Source organism: Vipera ursinii, assembly GCF_947247035.1.
Source record: "Vipera ursinii genome assembly, chromosome: 3".
NCBI lineage: Eukaryota > Metazoa > Chordata > Lepidosauria > Squamata > Viperidae > Vipera > Vipera ursinii.
In genome coordinates, this window is record NC_139516.1 from 198,271,477 (window position 1) to 198,292,429 (window position 20,953).

The window sequence follows — 20,953 nt, forward strand, 5'->3', positions numbered from 1 at the left end:
ACCATCCTCAAATTAATGTTTTCCTGTTTTCCTCCAGTTCAAAAGAGGAAAGATGGTAATATATTCCTTAATTTCCTAGTCATGCTAATGCATAAGAAGTATTTTTAAACATATTTTTATGTATACATGAAGAAAAAGAAAACTTACAGTTGCCAGAGTGTACAGGTTTGGGAAGGTTTTGGTCGGATAGACAGGTCTCATGTAGGGGGCATGGGTTCCACAGGATCCTGAAAACAACATGGTTCAATTCACAAAACATGCTAAATCTTAAAAATTGGTTAACAATGCATAATATAACAAATATAACAAAGTAAATGTACTGTTATTTAAAGTAATGATTTGATTCACGTGGTATAAGAAGAGAATGGATGGGTTCCCACAAATTATTCAACTCAACTATTCAACTATTAGTTTCTCTAATATATTGACTCTGCCAACGTGCAGTATGGATAAGAGGATGGATCATTTTTTAGCAACATAGAATCCAACAATCAAAAAAGGGAAGATGTGTATCCTTCTAGAGTAGAGTTCATTTCTTGAAGATGACCACATTTTTACCCAGGCATCTGGTCAAATTTTAACCCATGGAGTACAATTGCAATACAGGTTTTTTAAAAAAATGTGTCATTCCATTAAGTGAATGAACCTTTATTGTCAAAGTACAACCATGTATACATTGAGATTGGCTGAGCCTCCCTTCGTGCCCTCACCCCCAACTCACAGTGACAACAAACCCTCCATCTTGTTACACCATGTGAGCTAATTGCACAACACATCGGCCTCACAAGTCAATCATACATAAAGTTTATACAATTATTTCCCGTTCAAGAGCCTAACAGCCCATGGATAAAAGCTGTTCTTCAGCCTGTTGATATGGCTGGCTATACTCCTATATCTCCTACCCAATGGTAAGAGAGTAAAGAGATACCTCCAGGGTGTGAGTCATCCCTGAGGATTTTCCTCACTCTTCCAAGGCATAAAACGTCCAAGGTATAAAACTTCAAACATTTCCAGGCTCATTGAACACATTCTCAGACATATATTTGGGCACACTATAAAGCTGGATGTATCACATCTGCTTTGACCAGAGGAAGGCTTATGTGACATTCCTCATCAAGATGTCAACAGCACATTGAACTGTTACAAATTCAATTTTATGTATGCCTCTTGCTTTGAACCACACAACCCAAAGTATGACATTTTTCACAAGAATTAAACAAGACCATGCAAAAATTTGAATTATACATGGATTGTTTAGAGATATATAGATACAGATATATAGATATACATATAGATATACATATGCATATTTGTCTGTGGGTCTGTTCCTTGGAATTTGCTCTGAAAAAAAATAGAATTTTATCTATTGATTTACTTCTCAGTAAACACCTCTCAAGAAAGCCTGTTATATACATTTTCATCCTATGCTAAACTGATGTGTATGCGAAATAGAACATTTCTTCAATTCAATTGGTCATACAGACAGCCAGATGTTTAGATTGGATATGGCATGTTTATTCATCTATCAAGTCCTTGCCAGGGGGCTGGGATAGGCAGATGTTGATGCTTGGTGGTGTTACAAGATATTGTCACAGAATGTAAGCTGTTCCAGGTCAAGCAGCCTTTTGCAACTGACTAATTTTGTCAATTGTTGATGGTGCTCAAGTGGTCCTGCAGATATTTAGGGATTGCACCCAGGTCTTCCATCACTATGTGTTCTATCTTTGCTTTTTGCCATAAGTCTTTCCATTTCTACTTGCAGGTCTTTCTATTCTGTGATGATGCTTATTATTATTTCTGTTTCCATCCAAACACTAATGGAGCCCTACCCTCTTTATTGTATGAGTTCAGGCAAAGTTGGCCAACCCAAACCCACAGAAGTCATAGCCAGTCAAGAGCTTAACCATTCTGAAATATACTATTCAAACTGCACACTTACTTAGCTTCTCAATATTGCGCATCACCTTTTCACCTTTCTTCATGTACGATGCACGGAAGCCATCCACAGAGAAAATGATAAGTGGAGGGTGACTAAAACTAAAGAATAACAAGAATTTAGTAAGCCAGTAGTAATGACTGCAGAAAGAGCATGCAAGAGAGAACAAAGGCAATCCAATTAACAAGTTTTTAAAAGGTTCCTAGGTATTTTCATCTGGGATACAGATGTTACACACATTCCCAAGAAAAAGGTAAAATGGCTATGGACATTTTGAAAGCACATATTCCAGAGTTTAAGGCAGCTTTTTCTCATCTCATTCTAGGAATATTTTACGGTATAACCTCCAGCTATATATATGAAATGTGAAAACAAACACAAGTAATAAATAGGTAAATTCAATAGATAGATAGATAGATAGATAGATAGATAGATAGATAGATAGATAGATAGATAGATAGATAGGATAGAATTTACCTATTCAATATATATATTGAATTTACCTATTTATTACTTGTGTTTATTTTCTATTGGTTTAATGTTGTACGCTGCCCAGAAAGTGACATAGGTTATAGGTACTATGATATAAACAAAATAAATAGAAAAATCAGGGAAGCTAACTTCAAAATTATAGGAGATCAGATCTTAGCATAGATTAGATCTTATTAGGACCAGATTAGAAAGAGCCGTTTTAAAATAATGATCATGAAAATAAAAATGCATAAAATTATTGAAATAAGATAGAGATACTTGATGTCTTTTCAAAGCTCGATATTTTTTCAAAGAGATTTTTTTAAAGCATCGCCTGTCAAATTTTCATTTGAACCTACATTTATCCTGACACTTTGTTATTTAATCTGAAAAACTACAGTTATGGTATATCAGCAGAGCCATAAATCACAAACATGAATGCTTTATGCTGCATTAAAAAAAGAGTTGACAATATTTTGTTAAAAATGCATCTAAGAACATGGCATCAATTAGAATCAGTAACCACATAATTATATCCATTTCTTGATTTGTCTGTCTAAATAACGTCCAGTTACTTCTGCTTTAATGGGTATTTTAATAATATGAAAGAGATCATTAGGGCAGACTAAGGATTTAGAGTGGAACCACAGCAAACTTAATGAATGGCATTTTAATGATTCTGCTTTCAAACTGTATTAAAGAATACAATCCAAATACAGAGAATATTTTTCTAAGGAGCACACAGAAGAGTAAGCTATCATGCTGTTGTTATGTGAATCTGGCTTCCCCCATTGACTTTGCTTGTTGGAAGTCAGCTTGTTACAAATGGTGATCACATGACTCTGGGACACTGCAACTGTCATAAATACATGCCAGTTGCCAAGTGACTGAATTTTGATCATGTGCCCATGTGGGCATGCTACAGCAATTGTTGTCAAGGTTCCAACTGATGAACCCAGCCGAGCAAGCACCATCGAGACGATTCGATCTCTTAATGCAAAACTTTATTGAGTACATCATTTCGGCACAAATGAAGCAAAACCAGCTCTGGCTATTTCCTGTGCAACCCATTAGAGTTAAAATATAGAATTCTCCCTCCCCCTATTAGTGCAGATCATATGGTCCAATCAAGTGTCAAGATATTGTTATGAGAAAGTGTTTCTGCGTGTTTGCAAACATCTGCTGAAATGACCTTGGTTCACATGGGCTGACTTCTTGTTTTCTGAAGCCTGCATTCCATTTCCCCTTCTCCTCCCCACTAGTGCATTGGCAAGCCAAGAAGCAATAATGGTGGCAACATCACACACTCACTTCGAGCTTGACAGTTGTAATATGAAAATCGGTCACAAGTCAATTTTTTTCAGTGATGTTGCAACTTCAAACAGTCATTGAACAAATGATTTAAGTCAACAAAGGGTAAGTCAACTTGCTAGTTGTATTTGGTCCTGGACACACAAATCCTATGGTCTTTTGATCAGCATGTCTTGCTTCTTATCGAGTTGGACAGGATGGATTTGGAAGGATATGAATATATTTAACTTCATGCTGATTTTTGTGGATCAGGAAATTCCCATGTTAAAGAAGTCACACAACACACAACTAAATTGGCAACCAGGGGAAGCCAAAACAATTTCTTATTTCAAGTAAGTAAATAAAATGAAGAACTTACCCTGCTGGGCATTCTGGAGTTCGAATATCCTCACAATCATCCATGACCCAGGGAGTGTCTCCTAAAATTAAAATACATGTAATGTGGAGTTGGGTTAGGTTTCAACTAAGTCATGTGCATTATAATTGCCTAGATTTATTCTCAGACATTGGATTGCAACAGCAGGACTCCTCTCCATTCCCTATATTGGTTCAAGCCCCAGTGTGGTATCTGGAGTGACCATGTGCATACCAGCAATATTTTTGATGCCTACCAGTTTCCTCCCTACCTAATTTTTAAAGTTTATTTTCTTTTTTAAAAAAATAATAATTGGAAATAAGCATGCCAAAAAATCAAGTGCCAGTTTCAAACCAAGCTGGCATTTCTAGCAATGCTTCTGGTTTCCAAAAGGTTGAAGTTGCAGTCTGATGGTTAATGTCAGGCATGAAGAATCAGGACCACACATTAAGCTCCAGGTACAGTAAGCTGATTTATTGCTCATGCTTATACACAAGTATCTAGTTGGTGCTAGATAAGAGTTCATGGAATTCAAGGGGAGTTGGACGTAGAACATTTGTGGGAACATAATGACTCCAGGCTGATTACTCTCTTGACTCTACCCCCAGGCTCACCTGTCCTTCTCCTGTAGTTAGAAGGATGGCCGCTGCAGTCATGACCACTGTCTTTTGAGAGGGACCACAACCTGATCTCACAAATCCAAAGGTGCCCATAAGCCCCCAGAATTTGGAAACTATGCAGATATGTCTAGAAGGAAGATATATTGTATTTGCTAAGGCAACAGCACTCTGTTGGCTTGTGAATTACATCCTATTAATTGTAACTTAGTGTATCTGCAAGTCAGGTAACCATGACCTGTTCAACAAATCATGATATAATACAATCTTGATTTAGTGAGATATGTGAGCTGAGCTTTTGTCTAATGTATGCTCACTCTAATTTTGCCAAACTTCAAAATCAAGTAATCTAGTTGGGATCTCTAAAAAGTAGATAATTTGTTAACAAGGTCTGCAGGCATATATGTATCACATGCATTCACATTATTAATGCCACTCTGAACCAAACTCTGGGAGCAGAATAGCTGTCCTCATGTCCAGCTCATCCTTGCCTTTAGTGTGACAGCTTCCAAAATCTTGCCTGAAGAGAACAGTGTTGCAAGATGCAAACTTGGACCTCATGACGTCAATTAAGGAAAATAAAATCCTCAGCTCTCTCCACTTAATAGCAAGCACAAATGCCAAACAAACTCCCAAAGTTAATATTATCAATGGAAACAAATTTTGAAGGGATACCTATGTTTGTTGGTTGCAGCAGGGACAGAGAAAGCCTTGTGGCACTTACAGACTTGTTATGACACAAGCTGTCATGGATTAGCTTTTATGGAGCCACAGCCTTTTTTGTTTTTAGCAACAGAAGTCCATGTTTGTATTATAGGGGATGCAGAACAGAAATCTGAATAAGTAGGGTTAGGAAAAAGGCACCGTTCTGGATTCAAGTAAGAGACAGAATAGATGCATTTACAAGAGGGTGTTGTTGTTTTTTTAAGAAATAAAGTTTAAAAGATATTCAGTGGTAGAACATTGACTAGTTCAAAATAAAAGAGCTTTGCTCACAGAACAACCAAAATGGTCGGGCTATGTTTAAAGAGTAATGTTTGAGGATCATATTTATTTGAACAAGCCGGCCTGGTCTGATGGGTTTAGGGGTATTTTAATGTTATTGTATTAACATATTGAATTGGGCTGTAATATTTAATATTTTTTAACTTTTATATGTTATATTTTATTGTTTTGCCCTGTATACCGCCCTGAGTCCTTCGGGAGAAGGGCGGTATAGAAATTAAATTATTATTATTATTATTATTATTATTATTATTATTATTATTATTATTATTATTATTATTATTATTGTTGTTGTTTTGTTGTTGTTGTTGTTGTTATTGTTGTTATTGTTGTTATTGTTGTTGTTATTATTATTATTATTATTATTATTATTATTATTGTTGTTTTGTTGTTGTTGTTGTTGTTATTGTTGTTATTGTTGTTGTTATTATTATTATTATTATTATTATTATTATTATTATTATTATTATTATATTTTCACGTTGACCTTGAATAGAAGAAACAAGTGGAGAGATAAAACAATGTTCCTCTGAAATAATGTATTATTTTAATGAAGAGCCAGTTTGGTCCATTGGTTAAGGTGCTGGATTAGGAAAAGGGGAAACTAAGTTTGAGTCCTGGCTTAGATCTGGAGACCAGTTGGGTGATTTGAGGCCAGTTACTTTCTCTGGGTCCAAGTCATTTCTAAAAATGTGGCCATCAGAATTGCATGGAGCTATTCAATCTCCTTTTGGTTGGGTCTAAGTGATGGAGTCCTTCCTCTATTCCAGGGGTAGGCAACCTTGGCTCTTTTATGACTCGTGGACTTCGACTCCCAGAATTCCTGAGCCAGCCAGAATTCTGGGAGTTGTCATCCATGAGTCATAAAAGAGCCAAGGTTGCCTACCCCTGTTCTATTCCATTCATTTCCCACTAAAGGTCCTTGGCCAAAAATAAATAAAAAACTTACCAAAACTGAGGAAGTTAACCCATAGGTAGAAGCAGAAGAGCTGGGTTAATGGCAAAAAAATAAATAAAATCTGATCCTATAGACTCCTTGGGGCTGCGCAATGACTCAGCGGTTAAGATGCTGGGCTTGTCAGCCGGAAAAGCTAACCGTCCAGGTTAGAGACTCAAGCATCACGTGACGTGATGAGCTCCCATCCTTGCCCCAGCTCCTGCCAACCTAGCTGTTCGAAAGCATGCAAACGCGAGTAGATAAATAGGTACCACTCTGGTGGGGAGGAATCAGCACATGGCCATGGAAACGTCATCAGAAAGTGTTGGCTCAATGGCTCTTGCAACATTCCTTACAGTCAGCAACAACTAGTGGAGTAAAATCCACCGGGGCTCTTTTTACAAACTCCTCAAGAAGCGGGCATCTTTCTACTGCGTTCAGACTGCCATGCACTAAGCAAGAATGGTTATGGTTATCATGCTTTATCAGGGTTGGACTGCGTGATCATCCATGCAGAACTAGTAGCTGAAACACTTCAAAGCTTCTTAATATGATGGCGGCGCCTGGAATGGCTGCGGCTGCATTGGCTCTTGAAGGCAAATAGTTTTGGGAGGGATAGTAAAGGTTATAGGCCACATGATCAGGAAGATTTTAATGTGTTTGAGCAAAATGGTGGAACTAAGGTAACATACGACATACGACCGACAATCTTTGCTGGCATGGCAAGTTTCTAGTTGTTTTGAAACTGTTGGTGAGACCGTTAAAAGTTGTTGGCACTGTTTGAATTTGTTCTACCAGCAGCAAGATCTGACTGCTGGCCCAGTGATGGATTGTATTGCAAATCAGGGCTGTTTCCCGAGGAGGCAGAGGAGGAGAGGACCTGGAGCTTATGGAGCAAAGGAACTGGATGAGGCTGTTGGCAGGCCCAGAGGAAGAGACAGAGGCTTTTGGAGGAGTTGGTGGCGGCGGCAGCGTGCTCCAGGGGCGAAAAGAAGCAAGGCCTCTTTAAGGAAAAGATGGAAGAGTCAGGATCAGAAAAAGGAAAGAAGGCGAGGTTGTCAGAATACAAGCGAATTTGAGGGCTAATCCACATGGAGCCCCATTTCCATCTGTCCTGTGTGCCATCGTTCACTCCCTAGAGACTAAAATGGACAATGTGAAATTTGAGCGGGCCACGAACAAGAAGTATATATCGGAGGTGGTGACCCGTTGAGAGCTGTATGCAACGAAATTTCATTTTGATGTATGCCGATTGGTGTACATTCAAAGTGACAATAAAGTTATCATTATCATTATATACAGGAAGAAGAAGAAAAAGGCATACCTTTGCAAACCACTTGATAGTTACTACAGCAATCCCCTCTTGATAAACAGTCTTCTGAACAGTGGCAGGCATGATCTTCGTTCCTGGTCTCTCCACAGCGCTCTTTGGTACATTCCCAACCACCAGCTGGTGTCGTCACAAGGGCAGAAATGTTTTAAAAACAAAGCAGTGCATTTTGAGGCAACAGATTTGGGCTATAATCACTCAGGATCACAACACCCTTCACTGAAGTCTGTGGTGAACATTCTAAAAAGGCAGTGCAGAAGACAAGGGCAGATCTATGAAGCTTGGCTTCGTAGAATATCTGCTTCATGACCATAGCATGGAAATACACAACCCTTTTCTCACAACTATAGATAAATAATTCTGGGCTGAAACGAGTTGCCATGTTGGTTCCATATTTTCTAAACAGCGCTCTAAACCACTGTTCAGTTACCAGATTGATTCTCCACAATGACCTCATTCCAACGTTGCAGCTAGCCCTGATGTGATTTAGAGTCTGTGATTTATGGTTGAACATGCTTGATGCCTAGCCCACATCTCAGTTCCTTATCTATGAAAAATAACATTAGAAGGAAAGTGAGTACAGGCAGTCCTCAAGTTATAACCGTTCGTTTAGTGATCATTCAAAGATACACTGGCACTGGAAAAAGTGACTTATGACCATTTTTCACACGACCATTGCAACATCCCCATGGTCACATGATCAGAATTCAGTCCCTTGGCAACTGGTTCATATTTATGACAGTTTCATTGTCCCACGGTCATGTGACCACCTTTTGTGACGTTCTGACAAGCAAAATCCATTGGGAAGCCAAATTCACTTAACAACTACCGGTATGTTACTCACTTAACAACTGTCTCACTTAGCAACAGAAATGTTGGGCTCAATTGTGGTCATAAGCTGAGGACTACCTATAATAGTTCTGCCTTTTTTCTCCTTCTGTGACAAAAGTCTGACAAATTTAATCCACAAGATACTTAAAACATACAGCAGAATTCAACATGCTTAAATATTCATGTTTTCTGGCCATGTTTACATGCAAGGTAGTCACAAGAATGAAAACCCATGGGTTCCATTTCATATCTAATAGTTTAGCACATTGTCCAAACCTCTGATTGCTGTAAGTCTTCCAAGTCAAGATTATAAACTATTTAAGCCACATCTCTTTTGAGGAAAGGATGGAAGAGTATCACAAACACATCTACACTTGTAGTGATGACTTAATTTTTCATACAGATCTTCTCCTGTATGAAAAATGAGTGGAGCACTGGACAATGCAGGAAGATTATAAATGGATGAGGCCATTAGCAGACTTCTGTAAAATGTGTGTGAATGAGCCATGATTATTCCCCAATAAATATCTTGTTTGGAATGCTTTAGCATCAGTGTCGCATGCTCATCAAGTATTGTCTAACCAGAATGATTGCAGAGCACTGTTTTCACTTTCCCCAATGCTTTTTTGAAAAGGACCAACAGTCATGCAAACATGGTTAAAAACATTGCTTGGTTAAAAACAGCCACGATAACTCCTCATTAACATAGTTCTTTCTATGGAGCAGACTCAAGTTGCATCCTACCTGTCTTTAAACACAGTTCATCAAAGTCAACACAACAGCTGCTATAGCTCTTGCACAGATTGTCACAACGGCACTTTGGAGCCTCTGCTTCATCAAGTTCAAAGCATCGGTTTTTGCAGGAGCCATGAGTACTGATCCAGGGGGAATCGGATAAGACTAAGTATGAGGGAAAGAGAGAGAGAGAGAGAAATACTACACCATAAGTTAAGTCATTATTGGTTGATCAAAGGTTATTCAAAGGAGGTTAACCGCTCAATTGCTTCATCCAAGAAAAATAAAAGAAGCATACAATAAAGAGAGCTAAGAGATAGATGCAAGGGGGGGAAAATAATCAAATAAAGAGTAGCTATATCTCTCCAATCACTTTTCTTATCCTGGATTAACCTGCAATAAATCAAAGCTGCATATATTCTGTGCCAAAAGGACATTCCACATATTGCATGAAAAACCCACATTTTTACCAAAGTTATCCAAATTAAAGACTGCAGACCTTGGGTATAAAATAAGTAGACTGTCAGAGAACTGAACTGAACATTATTTGGCCTAAAGAGGAGAAAAAAAACAGGACAGAATGTTACAGAAAGTAGGTGCCTTGGAGGAAAGACTCACATCAAGCTAACTGAGTTATTAGAGATGATCCTAGAATATAGGTCTTCAGTAGAATCTAAGGGGACATCTGTGTTTGCATGAAGAGGCATGCCTGGCTCCAAGTTGTCATTCTGTTCTTTAGTAGAATAATAGAATAACAGAGTTGGAATAGGCTTTGGAGGTCTTCTAGTCCAACCCCCTACTCAAGCAGGAGACCCTATACCAGTGATGGCGAACCTTTTAGAGACCGAGTGCCCAAACTGCAACCCAAAACCCACTTATGTATCATCGGGTGCCGGGTGGGCGTGGCCCCTTGAGTGGGTGTGGCCAATTGGGCGGGCAGTGGTAGCTGCAGACTGGATGGGACTAAAAAGTTCAATCAATTCCAACTTTGTGAGAACTTTTTTTTCCCCACGAGAAGTTGATTAATTGAACCTTTTTTGGGGGGTACATGGCGGCAGAGGCCTAAAGAGAAAAGGTTTTATAAAACCCAGCTGAAGGCCTCGGACTTCTGCGTGCCACCTGTGGCACCTGTGCCATAGGTTTGCCATCACGGCTGTATACCATTGCAGCCAGTGATGGAGCCTCCAGTGATGGAGCACCCACAACTTCTGCAGGCAAGCTATTCCACTGGTTAATTGTTCTCCCTGTTAGGAAATTTCTCCATATTTCTAGGTTGCTTCTCTCCTTGATTAGTTTCCATCCATTGTCTTCCCTTCTGGTGCTTTGGAAAATAGGTTGTAAAGGTAAAGGTTCCCCCGCACGTGCGTGCTAGTCGTTTCCAACTCTAGGGGCCGGTGCTCATCTCCGTTTCAAAGCCGAAGAGCCAGCGCTTGTCCGAGGACGTCTCCATGGTCATGTGGCCAGCATGACTAGACGCCAAAGGCGCACCGAACGCTGTTACCTTCCCACCGTAGCGGTCCCTATTTTTCTACTTGCATTTTTACGTGCTTTCGAACTGCTAGGTTGGCAGAAGCTGGGACGAGTAATAGGCGCTCACTCTGTTATGCGGCACTCGGGATTCGACCCGCCAAACTGCCGACCTTCTGATCGACAAGCTCAGCGTCTTAACCCACTGAGCCACCGCGTCCCCCTAAATAGGTTGACCCTACTGCAATTAGACTGAAGACTCTTTCCCAAGGAGGTACATAAGGTAGGTGTACCTTTTCCCAGGATAATTGAGAACTGGATGCCATTTTTAAAGAGATACGATCTTCCTTTATAGGTAAGGATCAGCTTCTAAGAGTCCTTCTCATTCTGTTCCCAAGGATTCAGCAAAGAAATTAAGTTGGATGCTATCCAAAAAGCAATCACTTAAAGAACAAAAACACACTCTTTTTGAAAAAGGACCCCCATGTCTCTGCCCAATCTAGTAAATCCCTTCTCCCTCTGAGAGAGATTGAATAGTGTCACAATTAAAAAAAATTGTTTTATCTTGGGTGTCTTCCTTAATTGTTCTGCAAAATATTAATGGCTTCTTCTCTCCTCTTGTTGGCCTTCACCATAGGCTATTTTTAATATTAAATAGTTGTGGTAGCCTTTTTATTTCTTTAGTATAAAATACTCATTATTTTTATATCAGAGCAAACATCTGAAGCCGAAGTGTGAAACTTGAAATCTTTCCCAGGAATGGAATAAACAGTGAAGTATATTTGATTGCTTGTAATAAAGATATGAGGATGATACGGCTTATTGTTTCATTTTTCCCATGTGTTCTGGCTTAATCTAAGAGGATCATGAGGACAGAAGGATTATGTTTAATAAGTATAAAGAGAGAGTTTGTTTTTTTAAGAGCTAATCTGTTTTCAAAAGACCATTTATCATTTCTAGAACTATTAGTTTAATCAAAGGAAGCGATTCAGGGCTTGGGAGAATATGTTAGGCTTGACACCTCATTAAAGTCTAAAAACACATTTAAAAACAATTCTAAAAACTAGAAGCCATTGAATTCCTTTAATTCTCATTGACTTTGAGTTTCTCTACTGATTTATCAAAGTGCAGGATAACATTTTATAAGATGACAATGCTTTTTCTCATGCCCTCTCTTTAGTTTCATCTACCTGTTTTATTTAGCTTAGCTGATATACAAAGTTTACACAACTGAGGTTTTTCTGCTTGGAACTATTCTAGCCTGCAATTAAAGTTGTGGGCATTATTACAATTGTTGGGGCACAAGCAGCTTGGACAAGTCCATATGGAATTGTTTCAAAGTAAAATGTAAGCAATACTGTATATAAAAGAGAGGGGAGAGGGAGGAGGAGGGGAGAGGGAGAGGGAGAGGGGAATGGAAAGGGAAAAAGGGAAAGGGAAAAAGGGAAAAAGGAAGACGTTGTTTAAAGAACAGCTTTCCATTTTTTTTAACCTAAGACACGGTATTCTGCTTACTCTGACCTTGTATGGAATTTCATGCTTTTGTTCAAGTTCAGGTTGAAAAACCAACTTCATGAAAAAAAAAAAAATAGCTGCATCCTTTTGTTCCCAGTTGCTGTAGGGTAAATTTACCATATGAGAGGAAAAATTACGGCATGATGGAAAGAATGCAATTTTCTATTTGTTTCCTTTGGAGATTGATTCTAAGATTTATGCAAACAATGTTGATATGGTCTCCAAATGCTGGGGTCACTGACCACGCATTACAACTGAGCATGGGTCCAGCAGAGGTCACATTTTTATCATCTGTTTAATTTTACAAAAATTAAATAAGAGAGATGCACTAGGACAGGGGTAGGCAACCTCGGCTCTTTTATGACTCATGGACTTCAACTCCCAGAATTCCTGAGCCAACTGGCTCAGGAATTCTGGGAATTGAAGTCCATGAGTCATAAAACAGCTGAGGTTGCTTATCCCTGCACTAGGACAACCTATGACAAGATTATAACTTAGGGGGTTGCCTTTCAAGCTAATGATTGTCATTCTATTGGTACTTCTCAAGATATTGACATGGTCAGTCTGTCCTGTAGGGATCCATGAACTCTAAAATCAAACCATCTCTTTGCTGCTGGTATAACACGGGAGTGGAGTAGAGCTGTGACCTTGAGGAAAAGCATAGGAATTTTGTTTACTATGTAAGATTCAAACAATAATTTCTGTCCTTGATATGGAAATAATAATAATAATGTTGATGATGATGATGGATGAGGAAGATTACTACAAATACTTGGGTATCCTTCAACCTGATAACATCAAGCACACTGAAGTCAAGAAAAAGATTACAGGCGAATACATCAAGAGAGTAAAGAAGATCTTAAAGTACAAACTCAATGGAGGAAATACCGTGAAGGCAATCAACACCTGGGCAATTTCAGTCATTAGATACACAGCTGGAATAGTGGACTGGACTCAAGCAGAACTAAAAGCAATGTATAGGAAGACCAGAAAAATAATGACAATGAATCATGCCCTTCATCCACGCAGTGACATTGACAGACTCTATCTACCAAGGCAAATAGGTGGACGTGGAATGCTGCAAGTACATCAGATAGTTGAAGAAGGAAAAAATGGCTTTGGAAGAATATCTGAAGGACAATGATGAAGATGCACTGAAATTAATATATCAGGAAGGCTTACTGACTACTGGAGAGACCAAACTGGCCTACAAGAAAGACCAAATGAAGAACAGAATAGAGGCATGGGAAGACAAAGCACTACATGACCAGTACATTTAAAAAATAGCTGGGAAAGCAGATACTAACAAGACCTGGCAATGGCTAAGAGCAGGAAAGTTGAAAAAAGAGATCGAGGGACTAATTCTGGCTGCACAAGACCAAGCCTTAAGGACAAATGCATACAAAGTCAACATTGAGAAGACAGCAACAGACAGTAAGTGCCGCCTATGCAAAGAAGCTGAAGAAACAGTGGACCACCTGGAAAGCTGCTGCAAGAAGATCGCACAGACTGACTACAAGCAGCGGCATGACAAAGTAGCAACAATGGTGCATTGGAAGATCTGCAAGAAATATCATTTGCCTGTAAGCAAGAACTGGTGGGATCATAAAATAGAGAAAGTCATAGAAAATGATAAAGTTAAACTGCTCTGGGACTTCAGAATTCAAACAGACAAGCACCCGCAACATAACACTTCGGACTTAACAATTGTTGATAAGAAAGGCAAAAAAGTCTGGATAATGGACGTGGCAGTGCCTGGAGACAGCAGAATAGACGAGAAAGAACTGGAGAAGATAACAAAATGCAAAGACCTACAAACAGAAATAGAAAGACTGTGGCAAAGGCAAGCAAGAGTAGTACCAATAGTACCTTGGGTGCAATCCCAAAACAACTGGAGCCCCACTTGAACACCATTGGCAATGACAAATCGCCATTAGTCAATTGCAAAAGGCGGCCTTACTAGGAACTGCTTCCATCCTGCAACGATATCTATAATACCATCAAACATCCACGTCTGCCTATCCCAGGTCCTTGGTAAGGACTTGACAGGTAGACAAAAATGTCAAATCCAGTGTGAACATCTGGTTGACTGTGCAATGATCAATAATAATAATAATAGTTGGAAGGGACCTTGGAGGTCATCTAGTCCAACCCCCTACTCAGGCAGGAAACCCTATACCATTTCAGACAAATGCCATGTCCAGTCTCTTCTTAAAGACTTCCAGTGTTAGAGCATTCACAGCTTCTGGAGGCAGGTTGTTCCACTGGTTAATTGTTCTCACTGTCAGGAAGTTTCTCCTTAGTTCTAGGTTGCTTCTCTCCTTGATTAGTTTCCATCTGTTGCTTCTTGTCCTGCCTTCAGGTGCTTTGGAGAATAGCTTGACTCCCTCTTCTTTGTGGTAGCCCCTCAGATATTGGAACACTGCTATCATGTCACCCCTCGTCCTTCTCTTCATTAAATTAGACATTCCCAATTCCAGCAGCCGTTCCTTATATGTTTTAGCCTCCAGTCCACTAATCATCTTTGCTGCTCTCCTCTGTACTCTTTCTAGTGGCTCAACATTTTTTTTACATCGTGGTGACCGAAACTGGATGACCAAAACTTGTTTTCATATTACAGACAAGCTAGAGCTGGCAACAGCATTTCCATTAAAAATGGGATATTCTTTTTAATTAATTCATTTACAATAGAAATGTTCTTAGCTGCTCCAGCTCTCTACACCATAAACATAAGCCCAGACATTGACATTGTCAATCTTTCAGAACGCAACCTAAATGGAAATTCTATCAAAAAAGCAGAAATTTCCAATTGTGCTTATTCTGTTATTCTTTCTAATTTCATATATGACAATAGAAGTGATTTATTTTATTTTTAAAAAAACACCTTTTAATGGCAGATGGCAAGAGAGGCCCCAGTTAATGACAGGCCACAAACATGTGGAAAATTCTGGATTTAGTCCATGGTTTTCCCAATTTAAAAAAAATGAGAAAGAATCCTACTTAAGAATATATAAACCAGTAGACTAAAAAAAACAGATTTGTTCTCCTGTGCTGGTCTATGACCATAATAAAGATTGAATTTGAATTGAGACTTGTTCTCAAATCCGCCACCTAAGATGATTGTGTGTTACCTATTTGCTTTGCTTGAATAGGAAGCAATTTGTGTAATGTTATACAAACATTTATAATAGGAATACTGCTGAGTAGTGATGCCCTGTAAGAGGACAGAGGGAAATCAAGGACAAAACTGGGCTGTGGCTTTTCAGAAGTATAGATCAGCAGTTTCCAACTCGTGTTCTACAAAAATGCATCAAGGACACAATGCATAACATTGCAAAGCAAAGATCCAGTGTCAGTAATGACAATGCAATGTTGCAGTGAGCAGAGTATCTCCCGTGTAGCTAAAGGTTTTCTTTCCCAAGCGTAAGAGAAGCTACTCTGTTAATGTAAGCCTTAAGGTTCTGTTTCAAAACAACCACAATGGAAGCTATTCATTTCAGGGACAGGTCAAAAGAAATCAGATAAATCAATAAAGAAGAGTATTTATAGCTTAGGGTTGAAATGAGCGATCTTGGTGCTCTCTCACTAGTGCTGATGATATTACCTAGCTTGGGTAATGAAACATCTGCAAGAAGAGATTGGAAAATCATTTGCTTGAAATGGTATAGGATTTCCTGTCTGAGCAGATGGTTGGACTAGAAGACCTCCAAGGCCCCTTTCAACTCTGTTATTCTGTTCTGTTCTTTTAAAACCACCAAGCTCAGAGAGCACCAAGGACCCCTCAGTTGTGGTGGTGCAGTGGTTAGAATGCAGTATTGCAGGCTAATTCTGCGCCAGCAAATTGATCTTGACCAGCTCATGGCTGATTCAAGCTCAGCCTTCCATCCTTCTGAGGATGGTAAAACGAGGACCCAGATTGTTGGGGGCAACATGCTGACTCTGTAAACCACTTAGAGAGGCTGTAAAGCATTGTGAAGTGTTATATAAGTCTAATTGCTATTGCTATTACACAGTCAGATAAATGCTAGATAAGCAAATTAAAACTAGAAGAGGGCTAACTTAAGTGTATTCTGTGCAAGCTTTAAACCACATTGTTTACACTGAGCTAAGAGGTGGGCCACTCTGGATCCTAAACACAGTGATCCAATGCAGCCATCGCTTATCTAAAAGCAGCATTTCCCGAAAGAGTTTTAATTCAGAAGTTAGTGTGGAAGAGACTTCCAAGTCAGTTATAATTCCTTAATGGTAGCTGGGCTGTTTTAATAATTCCAGCCATATGTTTGGAATTTGCAAATACTGCCACCAGCACCTGCAAGGATATTGCAAGCGATCTCCAGCAACAGATGGAGAAAACATTTTCCACGTTACTTAGAAAGCAGCTGGGTCAGACAGTAGAACGTGTTCAAAAGCAATGCAAAGTACTTTCACATACAAGCCAAACTCTACAGGGATGTAAAAAGGCCTCTGTCTCAAACATCTAGGCTGCCTTCTCTGAAAGACTGCTCCATCTGCAGCCACCCTTGCTAATAATAGGAATCATGTGTGCTTATCAAAGCCTAAGACAGATCCTTTGATCTGGCATTTGTTACTAGTTAAACCTAACTTATCCAGCATACTGTAACAGCACTCCCTTCTTTTCACAGACAATTGTCCAGCTCTCCCATTTGTGATACGGAGCGCAAGGCTTTCTGGTCTCACATTCTGTACATCCTGTTTCCATTACTTTGATACATTAGAAACAACTTTGGCAAGGGCAGTGCATACTCACACACACACACACAGAGAGAGAGAGAAAGAGATGGTGATCATCATAATAGAACCAGCAAGTTGGCTACAGTTTCACTTCTCCAGTGCAAACAGTCTTTGTTCACTGTAAACAAAGGGGGATACTACGGCATAAGCAGAGCATATTTTGCAGGTCCCTCACATCTATTCTTAAGGAGCGTCAACAGCTGATATTTAGTCGATCCAAGCTGTTTTTACTGCATTACCAAGAACTCCTTCAGTTGTCATCCCAAAAGGAGCCAGACTTGGCTTTTATATTTCCAAAAAAAAAAAAAAGATTTTGATGCTCTGACGCTTAGGAATACCCACTGTCTGAAATGGTATTGGGTCTCCTGCTTGAGCAAGCGGGCTGGATTAGAACACCTCCAAGGTCCCTTCCAATACCTGTTATTCTATTCTGTTAGTAGTTCTGTTGGTAGAGGACAGGAAGGCCTGGAGGAACGTTGTCCATAGGGTCGCGACGGGTCGGACACGACTTCGCAGCTAACAACAACAACTAGTTCTGTAGATGAATGCATTGTTTCTAAGATTTTAATTCAATTTCCCCAATTGGTGCCTCTTTTGAAGCCTTGGGGGATTACTCCCCCACCAGCTAGTGCAGCATTAGCCATGCTGTCTTGGGGAAAAAGAAGGGGAAAATAAAACAAGAGCTGGAAGCCAGCACATCTGGAGGGCTCCGACTTGGAGAAGATTGCATTAAAGCCAACTCCTCTTCCTTTTGTATCAGAGCAAAAAACTACCATATGAGTCAGGAATACCAATATATCTGAAAACCGCTGATCGGTACAAACAGAAATATGCCACAAGATTCTTTCTTAGACCAAGGAGACAAGTTGCCAAGAGTGTTTTAGCCAAGCTCGCAGAAATATCTTTCAAAATTAGGGCCAAATAAAAGGGGGAAATGGAAAGTTCTAGAGGCATCAGAACAGCATTACTGTATTGAAAGAAGGATGACAGATGAAATGAGGCTTTGGCGTCCCCAAGTTACATCTGTATATATTTTCAAGTCTATAGCATCACTATTGCGCTGCTTGGTGCCAATTTATGTAATTTGGGCTTTTGTGAACGGAGGTACATTTGCTTCTCGTGTACAATCACCAGTGATAAATGGTAAATATATACATGACAAATGTATTTATTTACTTATAAGGAGTAAACAATAAATCCATCACGATTTTAAAAGCTATTCCAAGGAACACACTGTCCATCAGAAAGAACGGAAGGTCACTCCGTAGTCAATTTGCAAGTTGTATAAAAATACTGTAGCCCTTCCCTTCCTCTGTTTTTTAAACAGATGTTGAATACACATTTTGACAGGGATGTAAGAGGGAGTGCAGCAGTCTCAGCTAGCCTGCATTTCGTTCCCCCTGAAACTAAAGGAACCCAACTTTAAAGGAGAACATCTGCTCTCCACAACTTCCAAAATGAAACACCTGCTTTTCTCTGTCCTACTAACTCTCCCTCCCCTCATTTCATATTTTTCTACTTTGCAGAACAGGACTATCCAGCAGATAATAAGAAACCTCTACCTGGAAACAAAGTAATCCAACAGAACCAGAATTGCTCACATTATTACAAGGATGGGGGGGGGGAACTGCCTCCACCCAAATATGATCCATTAGATTTTTTTTTTTTAGATCCCAAGAATCATGCTGTGCACACAAACACACGCACCTCACATCAGCCTCGGCACCTAAATGGAATATGTCTTGTCTCAATCTCTCTCCCACAGAGAGAAGTAAATAGGTTACCTATAAGCACGTTCTGAAGGTCAACCAACGCAAGCTTTTTCACACAACCTTTGACATATTGGGGGGCAGTCGAAAGAAAAAGACAAAAAAAGCTACATTTCAGGACCCACTGTTCCCCCCCAAGCCTCCTCCTCCTCCTCCTCTCCCCCCCCCCGAAAAGGGGCTGCAGAAACGGACCCTTGAATCCACATTATACCTGAGTCCGGACCCTCCTCCCCAAATTCAGCAGATCTTCTGAAACGATGAGCTGTAAATCCAGCACAGACGTTCATGCCCAAAACCAAACCGAGCAAGGTGGTTACCTGTGGGGGGGGGGGGAACAAAAAAAAAAAAAGAGAGAGAGAGAGAGAGAGAGAGAGAGAGAGAGAGAGATAGAGAGAGAGAGAAAGTTAATAATAATAAGCTTCGAGGTCTTTTTTTCTCTTTTTTTTTTTGTTAAGGACATTTCTACGATTTTGCAGCAGAAGAGAAAACAGCTGTTCCGACGGCTCATCCCGTCTCCTTGCCGAAAGAGGAAAAGTCACACTTAAGCGGGGACAGATTCATCCGCCCACCAGCCTGGAGTTGCAGGATCAAAAACACCCGTTTCTTGCCTGGCACGGGGGATTTTGCGGGGGTGGGGTGGGGGATTTTGGGGTGGGGTGGTGGTGGTGTGCGGGCTACCCCGATCCCTTCTTTTTGGGGGGCAGCGGCGCTTTTGGCCATGCCGGGCCACCCAAAAAGCCCAGCGGCTCCTACCTGATAGAGCCGCAACCCGGTAGCCTTGGCCATCCTCCTCCTCCAGCTGCCCGGCCGGGGAAAAAAAAACCTCCTCGCTCAGGGAAACCGAGCCGCGGCGCTCTTGTTCGCACAGGCTATCGGCTGCCACTGAAGCCACCTGGGGGAGGCTGACCGCCTCCCTCGGATTCGTCCAGGGGGGAGGGCTCACCGCCTCCCGCTTCACAAATCGCAGCGCGCCAGGGCCCTCCCCCGCCCCCCGCGACGCGGGAGCCCCCCTCCCTCCCTCCCTCTCTCCCCCACACGCGCACGCACCCCTTTCGGGGTTCCCGGCCGGGCCGCGCCGCCAGGGGCTCGCGCCGCCGCCGATGCCGCCGATGCCATGAAACGTCCGGATCCTTCGCGCCAACGTAAGCGGGATTGGGAGAGGGCGCCCGAGGCTGTGCGCGCGCACTCCCCATCGCTGCCTCAAGAGCGGCGGCGGCGGCGGTGGTGGTGAAAGGCGGGAGCCAGTCAGACCAGCCAGCCAGCGGCGGACTTAACGGTGGGGAAAGCGAGAGCCAGGTTTCGGCTCGGAGCGGACCCACCGGGACTCAAGGGGGGTGGGTAAGGATAGAAAAGCCGGGACAGTCACTTGTCTGAAAGGGTACGACGGGGTCTCCTGCTTGAGCGGGAGGGCTGGACTAGAAGATACAGGACAGACTCGGGACGCTGGGCGCTATCTTAACAAAATGAAATTCAGTGGTGAAACAAAGCGAGGTTCTGCATTCAGGCTGGGAAAATCAAATGCACAGGTATAGGATAGGTGGTACCTTGCTCGATAGTAGTAACTGTGAGAAGGATCTCGGAGACTTAGTAGACAATCACTTCAATATGAGCCAGCCGTGTGCTGCAGCTGCCAAAAAAGCCAACACAGTGCTAGGCTGCATTAACAGAGGGATAGAATCAAGATCAAGTGAAGTACTAATACCACTTTACAATGCCTTGGTAAGGCCACACCTGGAGTACTGCATCCAGTTTTGGTCACCACGATGTAAAAAAAAGATGTCGAGACTCTAGAAAGGGTACAGAGAAGAGCAACAAAGATGCTTAGGGGGCTGGAGGCTAAAACATATAGGGAACAGTTGCTGGAATTGGGTATGTGTAGTTTAAGGAAGAGAAGGGTGAGGGGTGACATGATAGCAGTGTTC

At 41.0% G+C, this 20,953-nt stretch overlaps 1 protein-coding gene across 2 annotated transcripts in view; it reads right to left on the reverse strand.

Annotated features, from left to right (window-relative positions):
* Positions 1–20,182, reverse strand: part of ENPP2 (ectonucleotide pyrophosphatase/phosphodiesterase 2) — a 62,567-nt gene extending 42,385 nt beyond the window's left edge. For both annotated transcript variants that reach the window (XM_083359822.1, XM_083359821.1), the window contains exons 1-7: positions 20,079–20,182; positions 19,243–19,348; positions 9,538–9,693; positions 7,957–8,082; positions 4,077–4,137; positions 1,940–2,037; positions 148–227 (exon numbers count right to left, since the gene is read on the reverse strand). In XM_083359822.1, coding sequence (XP_083215948.1) covers positions 148–227; positions 1,940–2,037; positions 4,077–4,137; positions 7,957–8,082; positions 9,538–9,693; positions 19,243–19,348; positions 20,079–20,147 — 696 coding nt within the window. In that variant the 5' untranslated portion in view covers positions 20,148–20,182. The remainder of the gene's footprint in view (positions 1–147; positions 228–1,939; positions 2,038–4,076; positions 4,138–7,956; positions 8,083–9,537; positions 9,694–19,242; positions 19,349–20,078) is intronic.
* Between the last annotated feature and the right edge of the window lie 771 nt (positions 20,183–20,953).